We start from the raw sequence: 21,772 nt of genomic DNA on the forward strand, positions 1-21,772 counted from the left end.
GTCTTGGCTGTTGGGCTAACTTCAGAGAAGCTATGTCCATTCGTGGGCACTGTACCTCCCTTCAGGTGTCTATAGCAGGCTCAGGCTTGGTGATGGTAGGTATCCAGTGAGTATTGAATATTCATGAATGTCTAGAAGCACAGGCCACAGCCAGGCTTCTTCCCAGGAGTAGGCAACAGAGAGAAATCAGGATTCCTGTCCATATCCTGTCACTTAAAATTTTCAATGAAACACTAGCTCTTTCTACAGGTGTTTTAAATATTAGTTTTAGAGAATGGGATGCACTATGGAGGGATGCACTACTTAGGTACAAGTTAAATACTGTTTCCACTGCTGCAAAATTAATTGTTTTTATAATATGTATCCTGACTCTCTTTTTAAAGTGAGTCACAATCATTCTTCCACTTAGGTTACAGAAATAACAAGAACAAAAACCACAATAATAACAATAACAGCACTCTAAATAGCTAATGGTTCCTGATCATTTACCATGTAATGTTTTTAAGGACTTTATAGATACCATCTCATTTATTCCCCAAATTAATCCTATGATAGACCAATTTTTCAGAGAGGAATCTGAAGCCCGGAGAGAATCAGTAGCTCTATTTGAGGCCCCATAGTTAATACATGGTGGAGCTGGGGCTGTGAATCACAGGCGTTGCCTCCAGAGCTCGTGCTCTTAAGCATTGTGCTTTATTCATTGGTGTGCTAAAGCATCTCTGTGGGCTGGTGAGAGTCTCATGGTTATCACACTGGTGGCATGAAATGGATCACCACAGGAGTTTTACTCCATGGAATTGGCAAACGCTACAAATCAGGGTCCAGCTCTGACTTGGTTGTTAAACATTTACTAGCATACCACTGAGTGCCTCTTTCAAAGGGCCACGTGAAGCAGCTTCAGTCTAACTGGCTCTATCCTCTTCACAAGAGGAATTTAGGGGGCCTCTGAGGACCGTCACATATATATATATATATATATATATATATATATATATATTTTTTTTTTTTTTTTTTTTTGAGATGGAGTCTTTCTCTGTCGCCCAGGCTGGAGTGCAGTGGTGCAATCTCGGCTCCATTTCCTGGGTTCCAGCGATTCTTGTGCCTCAGCCTCTCAAGTAGCCAGGATTACAGGCACGCACCACCATGCCTGGCTAATTTTTATATTTTTGGTAGGGACAGGATTTCACCGTGTTGGCCAGGCTCATCTTGAACTCCTGACCTCAGGTGATCTGCCTGCCTCAGCCTCCCAAAGTGCTGGGATTATAGGCGTGAGCCACCACACCGGGCCTGACAGTCATATTTTAAAAAATTATTTATTTATATCTTATCAGAGAGGGACAAGTTATCTTCTTAGCTCTCCTAGCCAGCTCTAGAGCCTTTTAACACCACCCTCCAGAGACTGATTTTTGTTACAATTTAGCTTTAAGATTTTTTTCAAACACTGTTACTATCATGACACAGCAGAAAGAAAAAAAAAAAGTCACAGGGTCTCTAAGTCACTCATGTCCTGCTCCCTTTGAAGCTCACAATTTCTGTATAGAAGTTGGTTTGTAGAGAATTTCATTTGTTAATTTAATCTTATGAAACTGAAGATTATTCATAAACTAGTCAACTAACTCCTAGAATGTTGTTTGAATTTAGTTTCTTTTAGCCTTCCCAAAGCCATCAAGCCTTTCATATTTTAGAACATTTGAAAGTACATTGAGGAAAACGTAACAATTTGGAAACAGCCAAGCAGTGACTTCTCAACAATGTAAAACAAATGCCTCTGAAGCCTTGGAAGAAAATAAAGCTGTGGAACAAAGCTTTGCTATGCAGGCATATGTTAACTTTAGGACATAAAAATACTAAAAATAAAATAAAATAAAAAATGCAGGATGCTGAAGTTCATTATTACTGACCTGCTGGCAGGAGCAAAATCACTTTAAAATACCAATCAATGTTTCTGTTTTCTTCCTTTGAGGATGGTTGGACTTTGGGGAAAGAGTGAAGTGACAGATTTTAAGTACAATTTGGTTTGTCTTTGTCTCCCTGCAGCTCTCAGAACAATGCCTTCACAGAGCTAAACTCCAACAAATATCTACTGGTGGAACCAGTGCCAGTATAAGTGGATGGTGATAAATGGACATCCCTTTGACACTCAGAAAACTATGCTTTTTGCTCCTAAAACCAGTCTGTAGGGTCCAGATCTTGCTAAAGACAAGGCTATATTAGAGATGAAAGCAAATTGGGACGTCCCCAATTGTCCCTCTGGTGGTCTTGCTGCTTCTTAGCATCAGCCCCAAATGAGGAGGCTGACATGTTCATTGCCTACTATGGAATGTTTCCAAGGAGGTCTGTTTGTCATAGTTCAGCAAAGCTCAGAACCACAGGAGCAGCCATCTACTGCTCGTGCAGACAGATCAGAGCCATCTCTGGGGAGCTGTCTCTCCGCAATTGCCTCTATGTGCTGGGTTTTCAGTTGCCCTGCCACCAATGCCAGCCTCCCACAAGCGTGGAAGAGGCTTGCACTGAAGTGAGATGACCTACTGGCTCTCACCAAAGATTTCAGAAAGGCTTGTTCAGGATGCTGGTCAAAGTGGACAGAGATCTCTCTACTCTGACCAGTTTTGTTTGTGCTTTTCCTTTGATTGCTGGGTGGCATCTACAAACAGTCTTGACTTGTAAGGGGAGATGGTTGCAGGCTGAGTGAGCTCTGTGTGGCTTTGGGGAAGCAACTCATTGACAGCAATGGCCCTCCTCACTCCCCTGAGAAAGGAGATGCAATGTGGTACATGGGGTTAGGGAGATGATTAGCATTCTTGGATCTCTGTTTCAAACTTCAGATCCAGGTTTGTGGCACTGTAAATGTGTCACTCAAATGCTGTTCACACAGAGAGGGAGTAAGAGCAAAGGTGAAGAGGAGAGAGATAGAGGGCTGATTTCTTCAGAAGCAAACTTTAGTTTTTAATTTAACTCAGTAATTCTCCAACTTTAATGTGCATCAGAATCACCTGGAGGGTTTTTTAAAATGGAAATTGTTGGGCTCCCCAAATCAGATTTTCAGATTTTGCAGTTCTGAGAGACAGAAACCCAAATTTGCATTTCTAACAAGTTTCCAGGTGGTGCTGATGCTGCAGATCCAGAGACCACACACTGAGAACCACTGATTTAGCTCATTGCCAGCCCTCTATTACAGAAGTTTAGGCAGTTTTGACTGAGGAGGGTGCTCATTCATTCATTGATTCGTGCACTCACCACATATGTATTGACACTCTGCAAAGGGCTCGCAGAACCTGGGCCTTTATATTGTTACAAAGTTCTCCAGGGGATTCTGATATGCCCCAGCATTTGAGAATCACTGGTATAAAGTAATGAAAACACAAAGCTGTGAATAAAAGAGTCCTTGCATTTAAGGAGGTTAGTCTGAGGAGAGGACTGGGAAAGTGAGAGAAAAATCAAACAAAAAAGTGAAAATTACTAAGCAATATATGACTAATGGATTAATGAACTGGATGCTCCGAGGGACCAGGGAAGAGGTGGGTGCCCAACCAGACCCAGAAGCTTGGAGAGATGTTGTCTGAGAGAGGTGGAGATAGTTTGAATGTCTGGACAGAGCATGGCTATGCAGAAAACGGCAAACTGTGCCCAGAGCTTAAGGTGTGAGAAATGAAGTGTTGTGTGGATCCCGGAGGATCTGAGGTCAGTCTTCAAAAGTCCCTTGTTAATTCTTCCTCATTCTTCACACGTTTCTTGAGTATTCACTATGTGCCAGGCACTCTATGAGTCCCTGATGTAATAAGATGAATAAGGAACGGGACCTAGATACTCATCAGACACTCAGTATTTATTCAGGGAATAGACACAAAGGCAGATGATTACAATGCAATCATGTATATTCTATAAGAAAGGAATTCTTGAAGGTTTGTGGGAGGAGCAACTCACCATGCATGGGGGAGTCTGGGGACTCTTCATTATTTGTGTAAAAATAGAGTGGGTCTTAAAAAATTTCAGCTCGGTGGAGCAACATGTTCTAAGGAATGGATATGTTATAGGGCTTGGGGATTTCAGGGGAAAGTGGGTTTTTAGGGTAATGACAGGACTCATATGCCATGCCTAAGAGTTTGGGCATTGTTGTTCTGACATAAGCAACTTAATAGAGGATTTTAATTAGGGAAGTTGCTCAAAGCCTTTCTTTAAGGGTTGATAAATCAGGGGGTACTGTTAAGGGTAGGCTCAAAAGGGTAGCACAGTTATTTCTTTATAATAATGTAGGTTAGAGATAATGAGGTTCAAACCTCTAGTACTGGTGATAAATACTAAGGGTATCTTTGATATTATTTCTGAGTTTTGAATTATAGGACCTAATCATTCATGGAATATGAGTTTAGTCTGAATCTGCTGATTTTGCAGTATCTGTAGGACTGGTTTGGCGCTTGGGCAAGAGGAAATACCTGAGGGAGTCATCAATGTAGAGATGGTGCTTGAACCAAAGGAATGTGACAGAGATCAACCAAAGAGAGTAGAATAAGAAGACCAAGCAAAAGCAGACCCCTGGGAACACTTCAACTTAAGGAGTTATAGGAGGACACATCACAGAAGGAGATGGGCTGAGCACAACAGGGAAGTTACCCTTGAGTAAGTCAGGGGTTTCTAACACTGCCCAAGCATGAGTGGCTCTGGGAAATGCCCTTCTCAGGTAACATAATTGCCTTGTTAATGGATTACATCCTTGTTTAACTTCATAATAATTCAGGTTCAAAGAAAACACTGTTAAGGCTAGATGCGTAATGAAACTGAAACAGCTGGGTGCGGTGGCATGCACCTGTAATCCCAGCTACTCAGTACACTCAGGCAGGAGGATCGTTTGACTCCAGGAGTTTGAGGCCAGCCTAGGCAACACAGCAAGACCCCATCTCTAAAAAAATTTTTTTAAATGAATTAAAATATAGAATAGTAACAATTTCCATCCATTGAGTGTCAATTATGTCAGGCCCTGTGCTAAACACTTTATGTATATTATTGTTACCCAACCTAAGCAGCCTTTATTTACATATAAATCCTACCCATGTATGCTTTGTATATTTTCATCACATTTAGCACCATTTTTATCCTTCTTTCAGTAAAAGAATTAGCATTATCTTTTGGATGCCAAATAACAATGATCTCCTCCCTAAGGAGGTCATCAGGTATCTTAAAATGACACACATTATCCCCTCACTGCTTTGAGGCAATGTCTACTGAAGCGAAACATTTTTCATCTTTACTATGAAATGCTTCAGTACTCATATGACACAGTCATTATAAGATCCTTAACACATGTATGTTACGTTCTCAATCTTAATAAAGTGGGATAAGACATATAAAAGTGTGTTTTTTTAAAAATGGTAAACAATGCCACCATTGTCAAATTTTTTCGCTATTGGTTTGGTCTTCAGAAATAAGTTGTGAATTCTAAGGGTACAGAGCTATGTCTTCCTCTTCTTTTGTGTCCCCTACCGTGCTGGTAAACTGTAGTCCCTTCATTCATGTCTGCTAACTGAGTAGAAGAAAGAACTATCTGATGTCAATTTTATGTACAGTAAGGAAAAAGAGTAAAAATTATTTTTAGTTCTTTCCTCTTAGAAATCAGTGGATGCATGAAGAACAGGGCTTTCAGTGAGTTTAAAGATGGCTTTGAGGATAGCCACATGGCATCAGGCAGAGGACCTATAAACCTACCTACTTGCCTACCCAACCTATTCACCTACCTACAGTCTTGTGGCTTAAACTGCACCCAATAGAGGACCTATAAACCTACCTACTTGCCTACCCGACCTACATTCCTATTCACCTACCTACAATCTTGTGGCTTAACCTGCATCCAATGAGGAAGCTGCTTCATCTCGGTCTCTGAGAACCCCTCCCAGGCATGTGCCCTGCCCCTCTTCCCACAATCCACCTAGTCACTTGATGTTGAGAGGACTCAGTGGGGCAGACCATTTGAAGGCTCATCTGTGTCTTGCCTGGAAGCTTCCAGCCCAGCAGGGGCTGCAACAATGTAACTGGCAACTAGGTGCTGGCTATCCTAAGTGGCCATGTGAACTGGAAAGTCCTTGCCTCTTTGCTGGAGGAATGGTGGCTTTCAGCATGGGCTGCAGAGTTGTATGGCATCTTGGAGCATTTATAGAAATTCTGGTTGAAACAACCAGACAAGATGATGATAACAGGTCACAGAGATGCATGGAACAGTCAGTTTAAGTCAGATAAAACTTAGGAGAGGTGCTTGGAAGGGTGAGTGTCCCTCAGGGTCATAGTTCAAGTACCTTTGAGAGGGCAGTTTTTGTGTGCAATCAAGAGGTGTGCCCTCTCTTAGAGAGAAAAGACAAAAAGATGTGAGAAATAGCTGTGTCTTTGAACTGGAATGTAGCTAAAAGGAAAACTGGAAATAGCCAGGATTTCCAAGTTCCTGACCATTGTTTGAGCCAAACATTTCTGTGTGTTGACTCATATGTTATTTAATATTGGTGGGAGGGTAAAGGAGAGGGGGTCCATGGGAAGGGTCAAGGAGCATGAGGCCAAGGGGATGGTCTTTGGGCAGGAAAGTAAAATAATCCCTGGGTGTTGACAACAGGAAGTTAATCCTTAGTGGCTCAAAGCACTTTGGGTTTCTCTTTGGCAGGTACCTGACTCCCTGAAGACCTGCCCTCATGAAGCAGTTAGGTGAAATCCCCCATACTGCAGTGTCTGAGGCCCGCTCTGCCCAAGACCACCACAGACAAACTGAGGAAGGAAGAGGATAATTACAGAGGTTCTGTGAGGTGAGTCAGAGCCACTGCCGGAGCTGCCCTTCTTTGTCCTCTGGGCCAGGGAGGTGCCAAAGCGGAGGGTCTCGTAGACAGGGTCCACCTTATTGCCACAGGCTGCAACAGAAGAGAAAGTTCATCTGAGGAAGCTCATCTGAGAGGACCCAGTCAACTGCCTACCACATCTCCTGGGTGAACAGCGCCTGAGAAGCAGGCTCTGTGCAGAGGAACTTAGCCTCTGGGTAGACAGGGCTTTCATGGCCAAGTGTTCCTCACAGATGCACCCCCACCCAGCATGTTCCCATTGGCAGGTCCTGCCATGTACCAACTAGTATTCTGCTCCCAAATCCTCCCTGATTGGATTTCCTCTTTTGTTACTCCTCTCTAATTTCCAGGTTCTTGCAGGGATCAGCTTTATCTCCTCTACTGGGAGGCTGTGCTCACCAAGGTTCAAAGACTTGAGACACAAAGTTTACAGTAGGAGGCAACCGTTTTAGAAATAACTTGTCACTACTGGGCCTCATTAATTTCTAATTGAAAGCTTTCTAATTTACAAATTTCTAGTTTAAAACTTGCCCCCCCTAAAAAAAGCAAAAATAGATGTCGAGATTTTCAGAGAGAGAAAAAAAAATAATAGAAGTAAACTGAAAGATATTGTTAGAGAAGAATCCAAGCCAAAGCTATCAATAAATATAGGGCATCTTTTGATCTTCATTAGAGAATAATATATTCACTGAGCTCCTACTAAGCATTGGTGTATAACCTATATTTATTTTTTATAGCAAATAATGAAAAGCAGCAATTGCTGTTCTCATTTTGTGGGGGTTGACAGGTCAAGTAACTTGTTCAAAGACACACAGTTGTCAATGGGGAGCTGGGCTTTGAGCCTGGTCTGGGGGAAGCCATGCTCTGTGTTCTTTCCACTCCACCATGTTGCTGATTGTGGAATTACTAATCAGTAGCCTTTGGGATTTAGGTGTTTTCTGAGCTACATCAGGGAGAGGATGAAAATTCCTGGAGAATTTGGTCCACTTTATGTTTCCCTTCCAGCAAAACACACAGTCATACCCCAAATAGCCACCAAACAAACACACAGAGATACCCCATGGGTTTTGCAGCCATGGGAGGACAGTAGCCATTAATGTTAACTTTGCTGCTTCAAACTCAACTCAACCCATCAATGTCCCAACTCACCAATGGGCATAACTTCTTTAATGCAGCCAAACTGTTCATGAATGAGCAAGGGGGAGCTGTAGTAACGCCGAAACCCCTTTGGCTGGAGAGAGAATGAGGAAGGCAAGGGGTTAATGTCACTGGAGATGGAGAAAACCATAGAAGAGCTCCCTAAATAAAACCAATTGGTTTCTCCAGGAGCACCCTCCTGTCTCCCATTAACATGCTGACTTATCCTATAATTCCACAATTTAACCCCAGCAGGGACACAGAGGCAGGGAGGAATAGTGGCAACACGCAAGTTACACTCTATCCAGAAAACAAGGTCCTGGCCCTGGCCTCCCCAGTCCTGTCTGTTCTCCTTCTGCAGTGCACTGCAGCCTCCTTTGCATCCCAGATCCTCATTGCCTCCTGGATTACAAGTGGACTGCCACATATTATTTCACCACAGTTTGTTATTGTGGTTTGTTAAAATAATATAAATAAAAGGCCTGGGCATGGGCAAGTGGACATCAGAGGGAGGCCTAAAAACTCTTGCATATCTGAAGAGCTTTAACCAGAATCATTTGCTCTGTATTCTGGATTCTATTCTCTGTTTTTCTGACCTCTCCTTCATGGTCTGTCTTGGCTTATGGGAATCACCACTGGAGAAGAAGTGGAAGCAGGGGAGGCAGAGGTTTGAGAAAAGAGACATTGCAAATCAGAATAAATAGATAAACTAAGAACCTGGACTTACTATACTCCATCACTGGATGGGAACTTGGTGGCCCAGTCCCTACTAGAATTCCAGAATCCTCTCTAACATTCCTGGAAAGTGGTGTCCCTTGTCGTTACACTGTCAGTGAAGGGAGTGGGTGAAGAAGCATTCACTAACCCTGGAGGCAAGACATTATCTTTTATTGTTAAGACTTAGTATCCACTGATCTTAAGTCTTTCCCCAGGAGCCTCAAAGGACAATGGAGTTACTCTTCTAAATTTTAGGTCTAAAATAGTTGAAGACAGATGTTGATGTCCTGTTAATTATTCTCTAGGGTAGACATTCTTGGTCCTTTCTACAATTCTTTGGCCATCCTAGTTTCAAATACCCTCAAATGTGCTCTGTATTGCTTTTTGAAAAAAATTTTTGAGACAGGTTCTCACTCTGTCACCCAAGCTAGAGTGCAGCTGCGCAATAATGGCTTACTGAAACCTCTGCCTTCTGGGCTCAAGTGGTCATCTAATCTCAGCCTCCTGAGTAGCTGGAACTACAGGCACACACTACCACACTCAGCTAATTTTTAAATTTTTGTAGAGACAGGGTCACGCCATATTGCCCAGGCTGGTCTCGAACTCCTGGGCTTAAGTGATCAACCCACCTTGGTGTCCAAAGTGTTGGGATTACAGGCATGAGCCATTGTGCCTGGCTTGAATTGCCTCTTAATCAGTATGTGGCACCAGGCCTGAAGCCCATCCTCCTGAGATGGTATGATCAGCCATCTCAAGGGCCAGTCAATCTCCCTTGGTTTGGCCAACATGATTCTGTTAAAGTGGTGCAGATATTTATTACTCTCTCTTCTTTTGTGGGGGCTTAGCTCTTGTCCTCTCTTGCTACCCACGGAGCTGACCACAAAAGAAGCACTAGGGTGACCAACCATTAGTTTGCCTGGGGCTTAGGGGGTTCCTGAGATGCATGACTTTCACTTTTAAAACCTGAACAGTCCCAGGATGTGGGACTTTCAGTATTAAAACTGAGAAAGTGCCAACCTGGGAGAAGTTGGTCACTCTGTTAATGACCCTGACTCCCTTTCAAGGTGGGGCATTGTTGATTAGGTTGACAAAGCCCTTGTCCTTGTTTTCTGATTATGCCAATTAGGAAGCCAAGCTGGCAGCCAGTTCTGGGGTGCTTTGCTCAGGGTTTCAGGGAAGGATTTTGGAGGGGGTGATCTCACTGCAGCAGGCAAGTGCCCTAGCAGAAAGGTGTGGGCCTCACTCCTGGCACAAGCCCTTACCAGCTTGCCCATGCACCGCTGGGGTGCCAGGCCATCTGTGCACTTGTGGTGGATGCTCATCTTACAGGCTTTGCAGCGCAGTCCATGCTTAGCATTTGTTCCTGTCAGGTACATGGCAAACTTTGGTTAGGATACAACCTGCCGTTTCCTGCTGATTAGTCTAAAATCACAGAAAACGAGGTTCCCCAGGTAATTCTTTCCTACAACTTTTTCATGAAGCTTTCAAAATAGAAAAAATACATATGCGGTAGATTCTTTTGCTTTCTCCTACATTTTCTACCTAAGGTATACACTCTGGTTTATCTCCATCTTTCCTATTCACTACTCCAGCAACTCTAAGCCTCCTCCATGCCCTTTGTTCTCTCAATTCAAGCTAGTAAATTCCATTTTCTTTGCCTTTCATGTAGGTTACTCAATTCTGCTTTTCTGTGTCTTACTGAGTAGTGCAAGTCCTGAAATTTCATGTATTTTCTTCTGTATTTCTATCACAGGATCTGAACTGTTGGACAAATTCTCTGGAAAATGACTGATTAAGGGGGAAGGGCAGGTCTGTGTGAGAATGGGGCTGACAGTCTCTAAAGAAGGGGAGAGAGGACTCAATCAGATGCCAACCCCAGCCTGGGGAAAGAGGAAGAAGATGCGAATGATAATGAAATTGTGGCTGCGGTGAGTCACTTAGCTTCTTGGGACAGGGTGCTATTATGGAGTGAGAAGAAAGAAGGCTGAGAAGAAAAGGCAGAGAGCCATCCTGGTATCTGCATGCACAAAGGCCCAAGGCAGGAGCACTGGAGAGGAACTGGGAGGCCCAATAAGAGGGCAGGGTGTGGGGGCTTCAGGAAGATGGCAGGTGCTGCACACCGGTGTTCATTATTTCAGAAAGTGGCTGGATAAAGTTTAAGACAGGATGTTAAAATGGGTGTGTTCTGCCTTCATCTAGTCTAAGACAAGAGAATGCCATCTGCTCTGATATCCCAAAGTAAGATGGTAGGTTCCCAGGCAGGTCTCAAAAAGGTGCCCAGATGGATTTTTGCCACTCTTAGATGACCAAGCATCTCATGTATTAGAAAACAGGAAGAAAGGTAAGGTGGTGGAGAGAGTATTTCTTTGCAGAGTTGTTGAGGCACTATCAGTCTTATCTCTCCTCCTTTACCATGATGAGAAGGATAGGGTGTGCTCTGTTGTCTCCTCAGTCCTGAGAGGGTCTCAAGGAGACTATTTTAACAGCCTGACCTATATGAGTCTGTGGGACATATGGCTGTGGCCATACCCATTCTTGGAAAAACCTAAAAATAAGAGACGTGGGTGGCCAGGGGTCCTGTCAGCCTACTGAGGAGACAGCTGTGTGAACAAGGCCTGCACTCCAAAAGCTTGTTAGGAAAAGGGTTGGTGAGTCCAACAAGTATGTGATTCTCATGGATCAGATATGGATTATGTAGAATGCTATCCAAGATGACAACCTGGGGAGACAACAGGATTTCAACAAAGTAAGTCTCTTTAGAGGGGAGATACAGGAATGAATATGTCCATGTAGTATGAGACATGAAGTCAAGATACCCCACTGTACAGCACAGCTGTCCACAGACCCAAAGTGAGGATGTCCTAAGATTACAAAATCCACCCTCTTCTCCACAATTGCCTCACCATCTAGCCAGTCTCATTGCTTCATCTCTTTTTGTCCTTCTCCAACTCAATGTGTGTGCAGTGGTGGGGTAATGTTTTAAAAATGTAATCAAATCATCTCTATTTCTTGCTTAAACATCTTTCAGCAGGTTCTCTCTGCCTTTCTGATGTATTATAAGGTGCTCATCATACTGGCGAGGCTCTGCATGCTTTAACTTAATCTCAGGCCAATCCCTCTTGTTCACCATGCTTTAGCCATGTGGTCTTCTTATAGTTCCTTGAATACTCGAGCTCTTTAATTCCTCAGCTCTCTACACATGCTGCTTCATATGCTTGGAATGCTGTTTCCATCACTCTTCAGTTGGCTAGCAACCCCTCAGTCTGTGGATCTCTTGGCATTTCAATGAAGCTTTCTTGAAAACATTTCCCACCCCTGTCTAAATTATCCTTTTCCTCTTACTTTTTCTCCCAACACTCTGTGGTTATCTTTCACATCATTTATCACAATTATCATTTATTTGAAAGTTTGTTTTAGTCTGCCTTTCCCTCTGGACCATGAACTCAATGAGGCTAAGGACTGTGTCTGTTAATTTGCCTCAATATTCCCAGCTCTTGAGCATGATGCCTGATAAACACATTTTTTCATGGTCACTCATGAACTGAAGCAATGGTGGCTGGTTTGAGATAATTCATGGAAGTTGATTAATCAACGATGCATAAATAGTATTCAAGAGCTGAAAGGGGGAACTTGAAGACCTATTTGTATTATTTTATTTCAAAGATGAGATGCCTAAGGGTCCAAGTGGTAGAAGATTTGCCCTAGGTTGGAGAAGGTCCTGCCTAGTTTCACTCTTTCATTGCTTGTCCTAAATATTTCCTCTGTTTATTTGGGTTGTTTAACCTACATGAAGATGATGTTGGGGCTAACTGGATGATAAAATAAGGGTGGGTAAAAACCTGGCATGCAACCTGGAAAAGCAACAGGCAAATCTCTGAATGAGAAAAGAGTTAGAAACCCTTCAGGAGGTATGTTACCTGAAAACTTTCTTCAGGATGGCATCATTTAACATGATGTGTGTCTGCTGTCATAATCACTTCACAGAAAGTTGAAGTGACACATAAACACACTATAAATTATTGGGCATGTATGCTTGTTTATAAATACTCATTGAAAAGTCCCTTTTCCTGTTTGAGAATAACTATTTCGCTGAAAGACTGCTATGCTTTTAAAAGACTGGACTTTGAAAGCAATTACTTACTTTTCGTTTTCAAATTAGAGAATGCTATTTGTGCTCTATGTGGGAATTTAAGTAAAAGCTTCAAAGAGGAAGTTATTTCATAGTGTGCTGGACTCTGAAATAGTATCATTATATGTTAAAATATATATATTTTATTCAGACCCAAACACCATGATTTCAGTTTTCCTTGTCTGTTCTTATACATGTAGTACACTGTCTTGTATGAACCAGACCACCAGCAATTATTTGGTATCTGATGTTCCAATGTCCACTCTGGAATAACAAGAATGATTGAAGAGGAAAGCTTGCATTCTGCAGCTCAGAGAATAGTTCAAAGGAATAATTCACATCACAGCAGTGGCATTAGTTTATTGTAGCAAGATATGGAGAAGCCATGGTCTGACTTGTTTTATCACTAGTGACCCCCATCACAAAGTCGTTGCTGCAAGTGACCCTTATGCCTGAGTAGAGTAGGAAAAACATAGTTTTAAATTTGAATCTGTCTCAGTCTGGCTCTTTAAATTTAAGAAAACTACTAGCATTTCTGGAACCTCAGCTAAATCATTAAATGGGACTAGTACTACCTACTCTCAGAGTTGCTAACAGAATAGTATCATAATGTGTGCAAAAGGATTGCATGGGTTTAAATACCTGGAAACAAAGATGCCACTGAACTTTGGGTAAACAATGGTGGACTGTTCATATAAATTTCCCACTTAGTCCTACCAACACCCTACTAAAATTACAGTCCAGGAATTTAAAAACAAAGCATATACTCCAGAGAACAAGGTTACTGGGAGAAATAGCAAGAGTAGATGAGAGTTTAACATATATTTGGAAGATAAAAGGCAAGTGGAGATATGGTAAGCAACTTAGTAGATGATAGGAAGATTGAATTTCTCAGTAACAACTTAGAAACTAGAAGATGAAATTTCAAAAGCTGTTAAAATTTTCTGAGAAAAAAAGATTTGCAACCCAGAATTTTATACCCAGCCAAATTATTAACATGTATGAAGGTAGAATAAAGATATTTTCCAATCTTCAGGGGTTCAGAATATTTACTTTACACATACGTTTTCTTAGAAAACTTCTAGAGAATATGACTCAGAAAAATGAGGGACTAAATCAAGAAACAGGAAAATATCAGATCCAGTACATAACAGAAGAACTGACAACTGACACTGAGGAGTGGTAAGCGGTATCCCACTATGATAACTCTGCAGTACCTGTACACTGGAGCGTCAAGAAGAAGTAAAGCAGCAGACTTGGAAAAAAATAGCACTTAAAAGTTTGTTGATAGCCAGACACAGTGGTTCATGCGTATAATCCCAGGACTTTGGGAGGCCAAGGTAGGTGGAGGCCAGGAGTTTGAGGCCAGGAGTTAGAGACCAGCCTGGGCAACATGGTGAAACTCTGTCTCTACTACAAATTCAAAAACTAGCCGGGTGCGGTGGTTCATGCCTGTAATCCCAGCACTTTGGGAAGCTGAGGTGGGCAGATCACTTGAGGTCAGAAGTTTGAAACCAGCCTGGCCAAAAAACCCATCTCTACTAAATATTCAAAAATTAGCCGGGCATGGTTACATGTGCATGTAGTCCCAGTTACTCGGGAGACTGAGGCATGAGAATTGCTTGAACCCAGGAGACAGAGGCTGCAGTGAGCTGAGATTGTGCCACTGCACTCCTGCCTAGGTGACAGAGTGAGATTCTGTCTCAATAAAATCAATCAATCAATCAATCAATCAATAAAGTTTATTGATACCTTTGAGGTTTTGATACTATAATAGATATGGCATTTGACAAATCTGTGAAGGCATATAAAAAATAATTATAGATACATGAAATGTTTAGGAAGTAAAAAAGGCAATTTTTAATTTGAGGAAAAATAAAATCTGTGTAAGATTGTAAGAAATGTACAATACTTGAATCAGAAGTTAACAATAGTCACAATAGGGCATAAATTGGCCATGTATCACAAAATTGTGATAAAACTACTTCAGAAGATGGAAGTAAGGAAGCAAAGATTGTGATATGACTCTTTGTGGAAGGTGACAGCAAGGAAGAAAGAAACAAGGGGTGTTGCTGGAGATATGAGAGCTGAACCCTCATTTTCTATAGCAGGAGGCCAACAAAGTCAATAAACAGCAGCAGAAGCATAGCATTTAGAAATGCTGAAATAAGTGACAGAAGAAACAATGAAAGAGGACAAAAGTGGTTGCCTTTCAGATGCGAATCTGGGATGAGACAGTTTCTGTTGTAGAACTTTCAGTACTATCTGCCTTTAAACTATTCTCATGAACTACTGTAACAAAAAGCAGATTAAAAAAATGAAGTCTCTGGAAACATGGTCAAGTCATCCCTCAGAATGATGTGGCTCTTGGGATACGGAGATGTTGGGAAAACATGGGGCTAGCTCATCACATAAGTCATCAGTTCTTCCCTGGGCATTTGAAGTTCTGGGCTAAATTAAGACAGTTTTATGAGTTACAGCTGAAAATTATTAAAATGTTAGTCATGATGTCCAAATGGAGTTTGGAATGGATCAATGCAGGCCAATACAACACTGATTAGGAGGTAGGCAGTGCGCTGTTTTATGAGCGTGGTATCATTTACCACTATGCTTAAGCGAGCTGTCCGCAGAGAGCCAAATATTGGAGTACAAAGACATCTGTACATAAATGTTGGAAGAAAATATTGAAAAGCTTTTCTCAATGCTGGTGGATGAACCTACTACACTAAATGGCATGCATCAACTTTAAAAAAAATGAAATTAATTACATATATCTGTAAAATAATAGGCTGGACTCATTTTGATAACATTTTGCCATTGAGGCATTGCTTAATCCTCAATCCAATTTCATATAATGTCAGAGTTAAAGATAAAACAGGATAAAAAGGTGATTTACAATTGAGATTACTTAACTACAAAAATAATTTGGAGAATGAGTAAACATAAACTTGTATAAGAAAAGAAATGTAATCAGTACAGTACTTAAATCAACAATGAACAACAGTTATAATTCTTGTTAATAATTAGTCTGCTTCCAGATTACACAAGTATAGAATTACTCCTATAATTTATTTGATGAAATTAGTATAAATTAGTCAAAAAGACTCTTTACTATGATTTAAGAAAAAATATTTTAAAAATCTGTAACTGCATATATAGAAATGTCCATAAATATTGCTTAGCTTATATAAAATATCTATAAGTGATTCTAAGGTAAATACAGGCAAGATAGTCCAAAGACTTTCTAGGCATCTGCTTTTCCAGGTTTAGCTATTGGACTCCTCTCAACATCCACCAGTACAGGGTCATGGCTGGGAGAGGGGGCTGTGAGGGATGCCTGCATCAAGAGTTGTGCAGAGCCCAGAGAAGGTCAGATGATCATGTCACAGAAGGGTCTTAAAGCTGGAGAGAGGAGAGCAAAAGAAATGGATAATTTTCGGTGCCAAGGCAGACAAGAGGAATTTAAGGGCTAAGGATGATGCAAACAGTAATAATGATGACAGAGTCAGTACTTTTAAACTAAAGGCTATAATAAAACTGGTGCTAGACAATAAAAACAGGCCTAATAATGCAGCTAGCTCTATTCATCAGCAGTTTGTCCTTGAATATACACTAACACAAGGAAGAAAGGGAATCACATGGAGATCACTGAAGCAGCTCGCCGCCGTGCAACCCCTCCCTACTTTCCTTGCTTCATTTTCAACATGACACCTTGGGTTCCTCCTTTGCTTTATCAGATCATTTATGGTTCCTGGTAAGGGTGGCTGGGTCATGCCTCTTGAGGGCTGCTCATGCTGCCTTCCCTGCCTTTCTTGTTTGACTGGTAAACAGTCTTACTTTCTATGAACCACCTCTAAGTACTTTCCAAAGCCTCCTGCACACACACCCTCCTTCCCTCCACAGGGAACCCACCACTCTCCTCTGTCCCCTCATCGTTTTCAGAGCACCTATTACAACAGGACATCTCCTCTTCTATTATGTGGGACTTGACATGAAATGGTGGTTCCTTTACCTATGGGTCCCTGTGGTCAGTGAAGTGCTTGGTACAAAGTACATCACTGTCCATCAGGAAAGATTAGCCTACCCAGGCCTGGGCAGGACAAATGTCCAGGCTGAGAGAATACTGGGGCTTCACCCCTTTAATTCTATGGAAAGAATTGGACTTCTTTATGTGGCCCCTGACTCCTGGAGGCCTGCATGACCACCAGGTTCAAACCTGTCTACAGATCTTTATGTATGGGCTTCCAGCTGGCTAGCCTTGCTTTTTATTCCGATGTTCTAATGTGACTGCATCTAGAACTCTCCAACCTCCCAGGTCACCCTGCAATGCAGGCCAGATATTGTTCCATCAGACTCCTGCCTGACCTAGGAGGCCGGCTGAAAGCTGATTCTGGGAGTCACTCTCTCTGTCTCTGCTACTGGCTCTTCATATCCTCCTACTCTCCTCAAAGTAGATGTTGAAATCTATCTAGACAAGAACTAAGTTAGCTGTGCCTCTTGACCTTTATAATTTTGCTTGTGGACTTCTCCCTGTTAATAGCTTGCATTGGCCTCTGCCTCCTCCTTATAGAATGAGTTTTCACCATGCCTCCCCGGGTGACACACGACAGCCTCTGTGAATGCTTAGTTATCCTGACAGATGCTTCAGATTTCTATTACTGCTTTTACCTCACATATATAACCCAGAAATGCCTGCCATCATATACCTAAACACATGTAATAATAGGAGTGTGGAAGCATAACAATTTAGTCATAGTTTCATGTAGTGATTCAATGCAAAGGCAACTGACTAAACATATAAATAAGGCCTGAATGATCACATGTCTGGAATATTGAGTTCCACAATCAGAGGAATGCATAAATTATACATCCTTAGTGCCATTATTGAAATCTGTGGCTTCAAAATCCAAGAAATCACGATGATTTGAAGAAGTCAATGCTCCATAGCAGAATTAAAAAAAAAATAACATGTGATGTATTTTCATTACTTTCACATGCTACTTCTCTTTGATGTGAAGTAATGATGTGGAGACAATTTCTAAGATTCTGAAATCATATAAAGCCAGCTAAACCAAATGGAGCCACTGAGCATGATTTTCCCCTTCTCATATAGACAAAGGGTAATTTGAAAGAAAAAAAATGAATTGAGGAAAAAATCAAACTAAGTTTGAAAGAGTTTGTCAGTGAATACACACACACACACACACACACACACACACACACGAGAAAAGCCATTGTATGAGAAGTCAGAAACTTGAATTTTCATCCTGATTCTACTTTTTTACTTCTGTATTCTTACATTTGAATAGGAAAGAAAAAAGGTAGGAAGGGATTAAAAATGATTGAACTCTTATGCACCATTAGGCAATTTCCTGGATGCTTCCTCGCTTTATTAATAAAAGAACATTACCTTTTATATTAAAAATATTATTATAACAGGGGAAGTAGGGATAATAGATAACTTCATTGGAAAGAATGAATAAATGTTGAGTTGGGATGGGTATGTAATTCACTGGCTGTGGAGCTCATATTGAAACTTTTCTGTCCTCTTATGATCTCAGCAGTCTGTGTGGCATTTCCATTGCTTTATTTTTATAGGTTATGCATGAAGGCCCAACAATATGCAGCTAGTGAGGACAGGAACAGGACTAGGGTCTGGGTCTACACAACTCTGAAGCCCAGCTCACTTCCCTTCTCCTCATTGCCTCTGCCAGCCATCTGCACGCTGACAGATCTCTACTCTGTTCTGGTCTAGATTTCTTCCACTGAAAGTGAAAGGGCATCTGTGCCTCTCTCAACACTGTCTATGATAATGATAAAATTAAAATATGTATATGTAACCATGGTCAATGAGGATGAGGTTGAGAGAGAAGTAGCAAGAGTTTTCAGGTGCCAAAAGTTTACCTTAGAAGATTCTGGGGCTGCAACTATCCTGGCCCAATACCCTCTTCGGAAGGGACATTTGTCTCTTTGGAAGAGAAATGTGATTCTCATCACATTTGTGGTGGCTTACATATGGGGTCTCATAGTTGACAAATGTGAACAGGAATTTTCAGGGTGGCCGGCTGCTGTAGAGATGTGGGTACCCATAATAGATTCCTATAAGGGTCTTCAGCCCAGTATATATACTACAGCCCAGTATAGGCCTTTGGAAATATGTAGCATGCACACACTATTGCCAAGCCCTCCAAGCTGGTGACTACATACACTATCACTAACACATTAGAAGTTAAAGGTGCAGATGCAGTAGCTAATGTAAGTGTATGCTGCTCTTTCTAGTTTTGTCACACACCTAACTATTCAGGGGTTTATTTTTGTTTTTTAAAATGATATTGATGAATAGTCCTTATTTAATAAAAACAATGTTCTCAGCTTTGTTGATTCTTTTAAAAGCTTCGAAGAGTGAAGCCAGGGTGGCGAAGTTCAAATACAGGAATACAGAAGTAAAAAAAGTAGGATAACAGTTTTACAAATTTTTAAAACCTCTATGTATAAATTATATTATATTTGGGTGTTCATATATGAATATGTATGTGTATGTACATACATATATAGTTTATAAAGACACCATGGCGGAGTGGTAAAAGTCATGCTTAAGGCATCAACAAACTTAGGTAATAGTATTCAGCTCTGAGACTTTGAACCAGGCACTTGATCTCTGAGCCTCAGTCTGCGCATCTGAGAAAGGCTGTCATGAGCACAAAATGGGAAAATGAAGGGGCCCTCTCTTTGGAAAACATACATCTCCATGCAAAAGTAAGTAGTGTGATGGCTAGAGGGTGTATCGTCTGCAATTCCCCATAGTGATTTTCCTGAGGTCATGATTTCCAGATTCTTTAGGCTGCACTGCATGCACATAGCTAGCTCAGGTATGTCACCTGTGATCAGGCATGACCTCAGATAAAGCACAGGCTATATGGTTTGGCTGTGCCCCCACCCAAATCTCAACTTGAATTGTATCTCCCAGAATTCCCATGTGTTGTGGGAGGGACCCAGGGGAAGGTAATTGAATCACATGGCTGGTCTTTCCTGTGCTATTCTTGTGATAGTGAATAAGTCTCATGAGATCTGATGGGTTTATCAGGGTTTTCTGCTTTTGCTTCCTCCTCATTTTCTCTTGCTGCTGCCACGTAAGAAGTGCCTTTTGCCTCCCACCATGATTTTGAGGCTTCTCCAGCCATGTGGAACTATAAGTCCAATTAAACCTCTTTTTGTTTCCAGTTTCAGGTATGTCTTTATCAGCAGCATGAAAACAGACTAATACAGTAAATTGGTACCAGTAGAGTGGGGCATTGCTGAAGAGATACCTGAAAATGTGGAAGTGACTTTGGAACTGCATAATAGGCAGAGGCTGGAACAGTTTGGAGGGCTCAGAAGAAGACAAGAAAAGGTGGGAAAGTTTGGAACTTCCTAAAGACTTGTTGAATGGCTTTGCCCAAAATGCTGATAGCAATATGGATAATAAGATCCAGGCTGAGGTGGTCTCAGGTGGAGATGAGGAACTTGTTGGGAACTGGAGCAAAGGTGACTTTTGTTATGTTATAGCAAAGAGACTGGGTGGCATTTTGCCCCTGCCCTAGAGAGCTGTGGAACTTTGAGCTTGAGAAAGATGATTTAGGGTATCTGGTGGAAGAAGTTTCTAAGCAGCAAAGCATTCAAGAGGTGACTTGGGTGCTGTTAAAAGCATTCAGTTTTAAAAGGGAAACAGCATCAAAGTTCAGAAAATGTGCAGCCCCACTATGCTATAGAAAATAAAAACCCATTTTCTGGGGAGAAATTCAAGCTGGCTGCTGAAATTTGCTTAAGTAGCAAGGAGCCCAATGTTAATCCCCAAGACCATGGGGAAAATGTCTCCAGGGCATATCAGAGGTCTTCATGGCAGCCCCTCCCATCACAGGCCTGGAGGCACAGGAAGAAGAAGTGGTTTCGTGGGCCAGGCCCAGGGACCCCATGCTAGGGACTTGGTGCCCTGTGTCCCAGTCACTCCAGCCATGGCAGAAAGGGGCCAATGTAGAGCTTGGGCTGTGGCTTCAGAGGGTGGAAGCCCCAAGCCATGGCAGCTTCTATGTGGTGTTGAGCCTGTGGGTGCACAGAAGTCAAGAACTGATGTTTGGGAACCTCCGCCTAGATTTCAGAAGATGTAGGGAAACGCCTGGATCTGCAGGCAAAAGTTTGCTGCAGGGGCAGGGCCCTTATGGAGAACCTCAGCCAGGGCAGTGCAGAAGGGAAATGTGGGGTGGGAGCCCCCACACAGAGTCCCACACAGAGTCCCTACTGGGGCACTGCCTAGTGGAGCTGTGAGAAGAGGGCCACCATCCTCCAGACCCCAGAATGTTAGATCCACTGACAGCTTGCACCGTGTGCCTGGAAAAGCAGCAGACACTGAATGCCAGCCTATGAAAGCAGCTGGGAGGGAGGCTGTACTCTGCACACCCACAGGGGCAGAGTTTCCCAAGACCATGGGAACCCACCTCTTGCATCAGCATGGCCTGGATACGAGACTTGGAGTCAAAGGAGATCATTTTGGAGCTTTAAAATTTAACAGCCCCACTGAATTTTGGACTTGCATGGGCCCTTAACTCCTTTGTTTTGGCCAATTTCTCCCATCTGGAACAGCCATATTTACCTAATACCTGTACCCCCATAATAGGAAGTAACTAGCTTGCTTTTGATTTTACAGGCTCATAGGTGGAAGGGACTTGCCTTGTCTCAGATGAGACTTTGAACTGTGGACTTTTGGGTTAATGCTGAAATGAGTGAAGACTTTGGGGGACTGTTGGGAAGGCATGATTGGTTTTGAAATGTGAGGACATGAGATTTGGGAGGGGTTAGGGGTGGAATGATATGGTTTGGCTGTGCTCACATCCAAATCTCAACTTGAATTGTATCTCCCAGAATTCCCATGTGTTGTGGGAGGGACCCAATGGGAAGTAATTGAAACATGGGGGCTGGTCTTTCCCTTGCTATTCTTGTGATAGTG

General features: G+C 42.1%; 1 protein-coding gene across 14 annotated transcripts in view; it reads right to left on the minus strand.

The window, feature by feature from the left end:
- STAC (SH3 and cysteine rich domain) overlaps positions 1-21,772 on the minus strand; it is a 165,002-nt gene that overhangs the window by 54,889 nt on the left and 88,341 nt on the right. For 10 of the 14 annotated variants that reach the window (XM_054482944.2, XM_054482945.2, XM_063662052.1 and 7 more), the window contains exons 3-5: positions 9,926-10,026; positions 7,959-8,040; positions 6,766-6,881 (exon numbers count right to left, since the gene is read on the minus strand). In XM_054482944.2, coding sequence (XP_054338919.1) covers positions 6,766-6,881; positions 7,959-8,040; positions 9,926-10,026 — 299 coding nt within the window. The remainder of the gene's footprint in view (positions 1-6,765; positions 6,882-7,958; positions 8,041-9,925; positions 10,027-21,772) is intronic. The other 4 variants (XM_054482949.2, XM_063662058.1, XM_063662055.1 and 1 more) reach the window with 1 other exon arrangement.

This window comes from Pongo pygmaeus, chromosome 2 (genome assembly GCF_028885625.2).
Source record: "Pongo pygmaeus isolate AG05252 chromosome 2, NHGRI_mPonPyg2-v2.0_pri, whole genome shotgun sequence".
Classification (NCBI taxonomy): domain Eukaryota; kingdom Metazoa; phylum Chordata; class Mammalia; order Primates; family Hominidae; genus Pongo; species Pongo pygmaeus.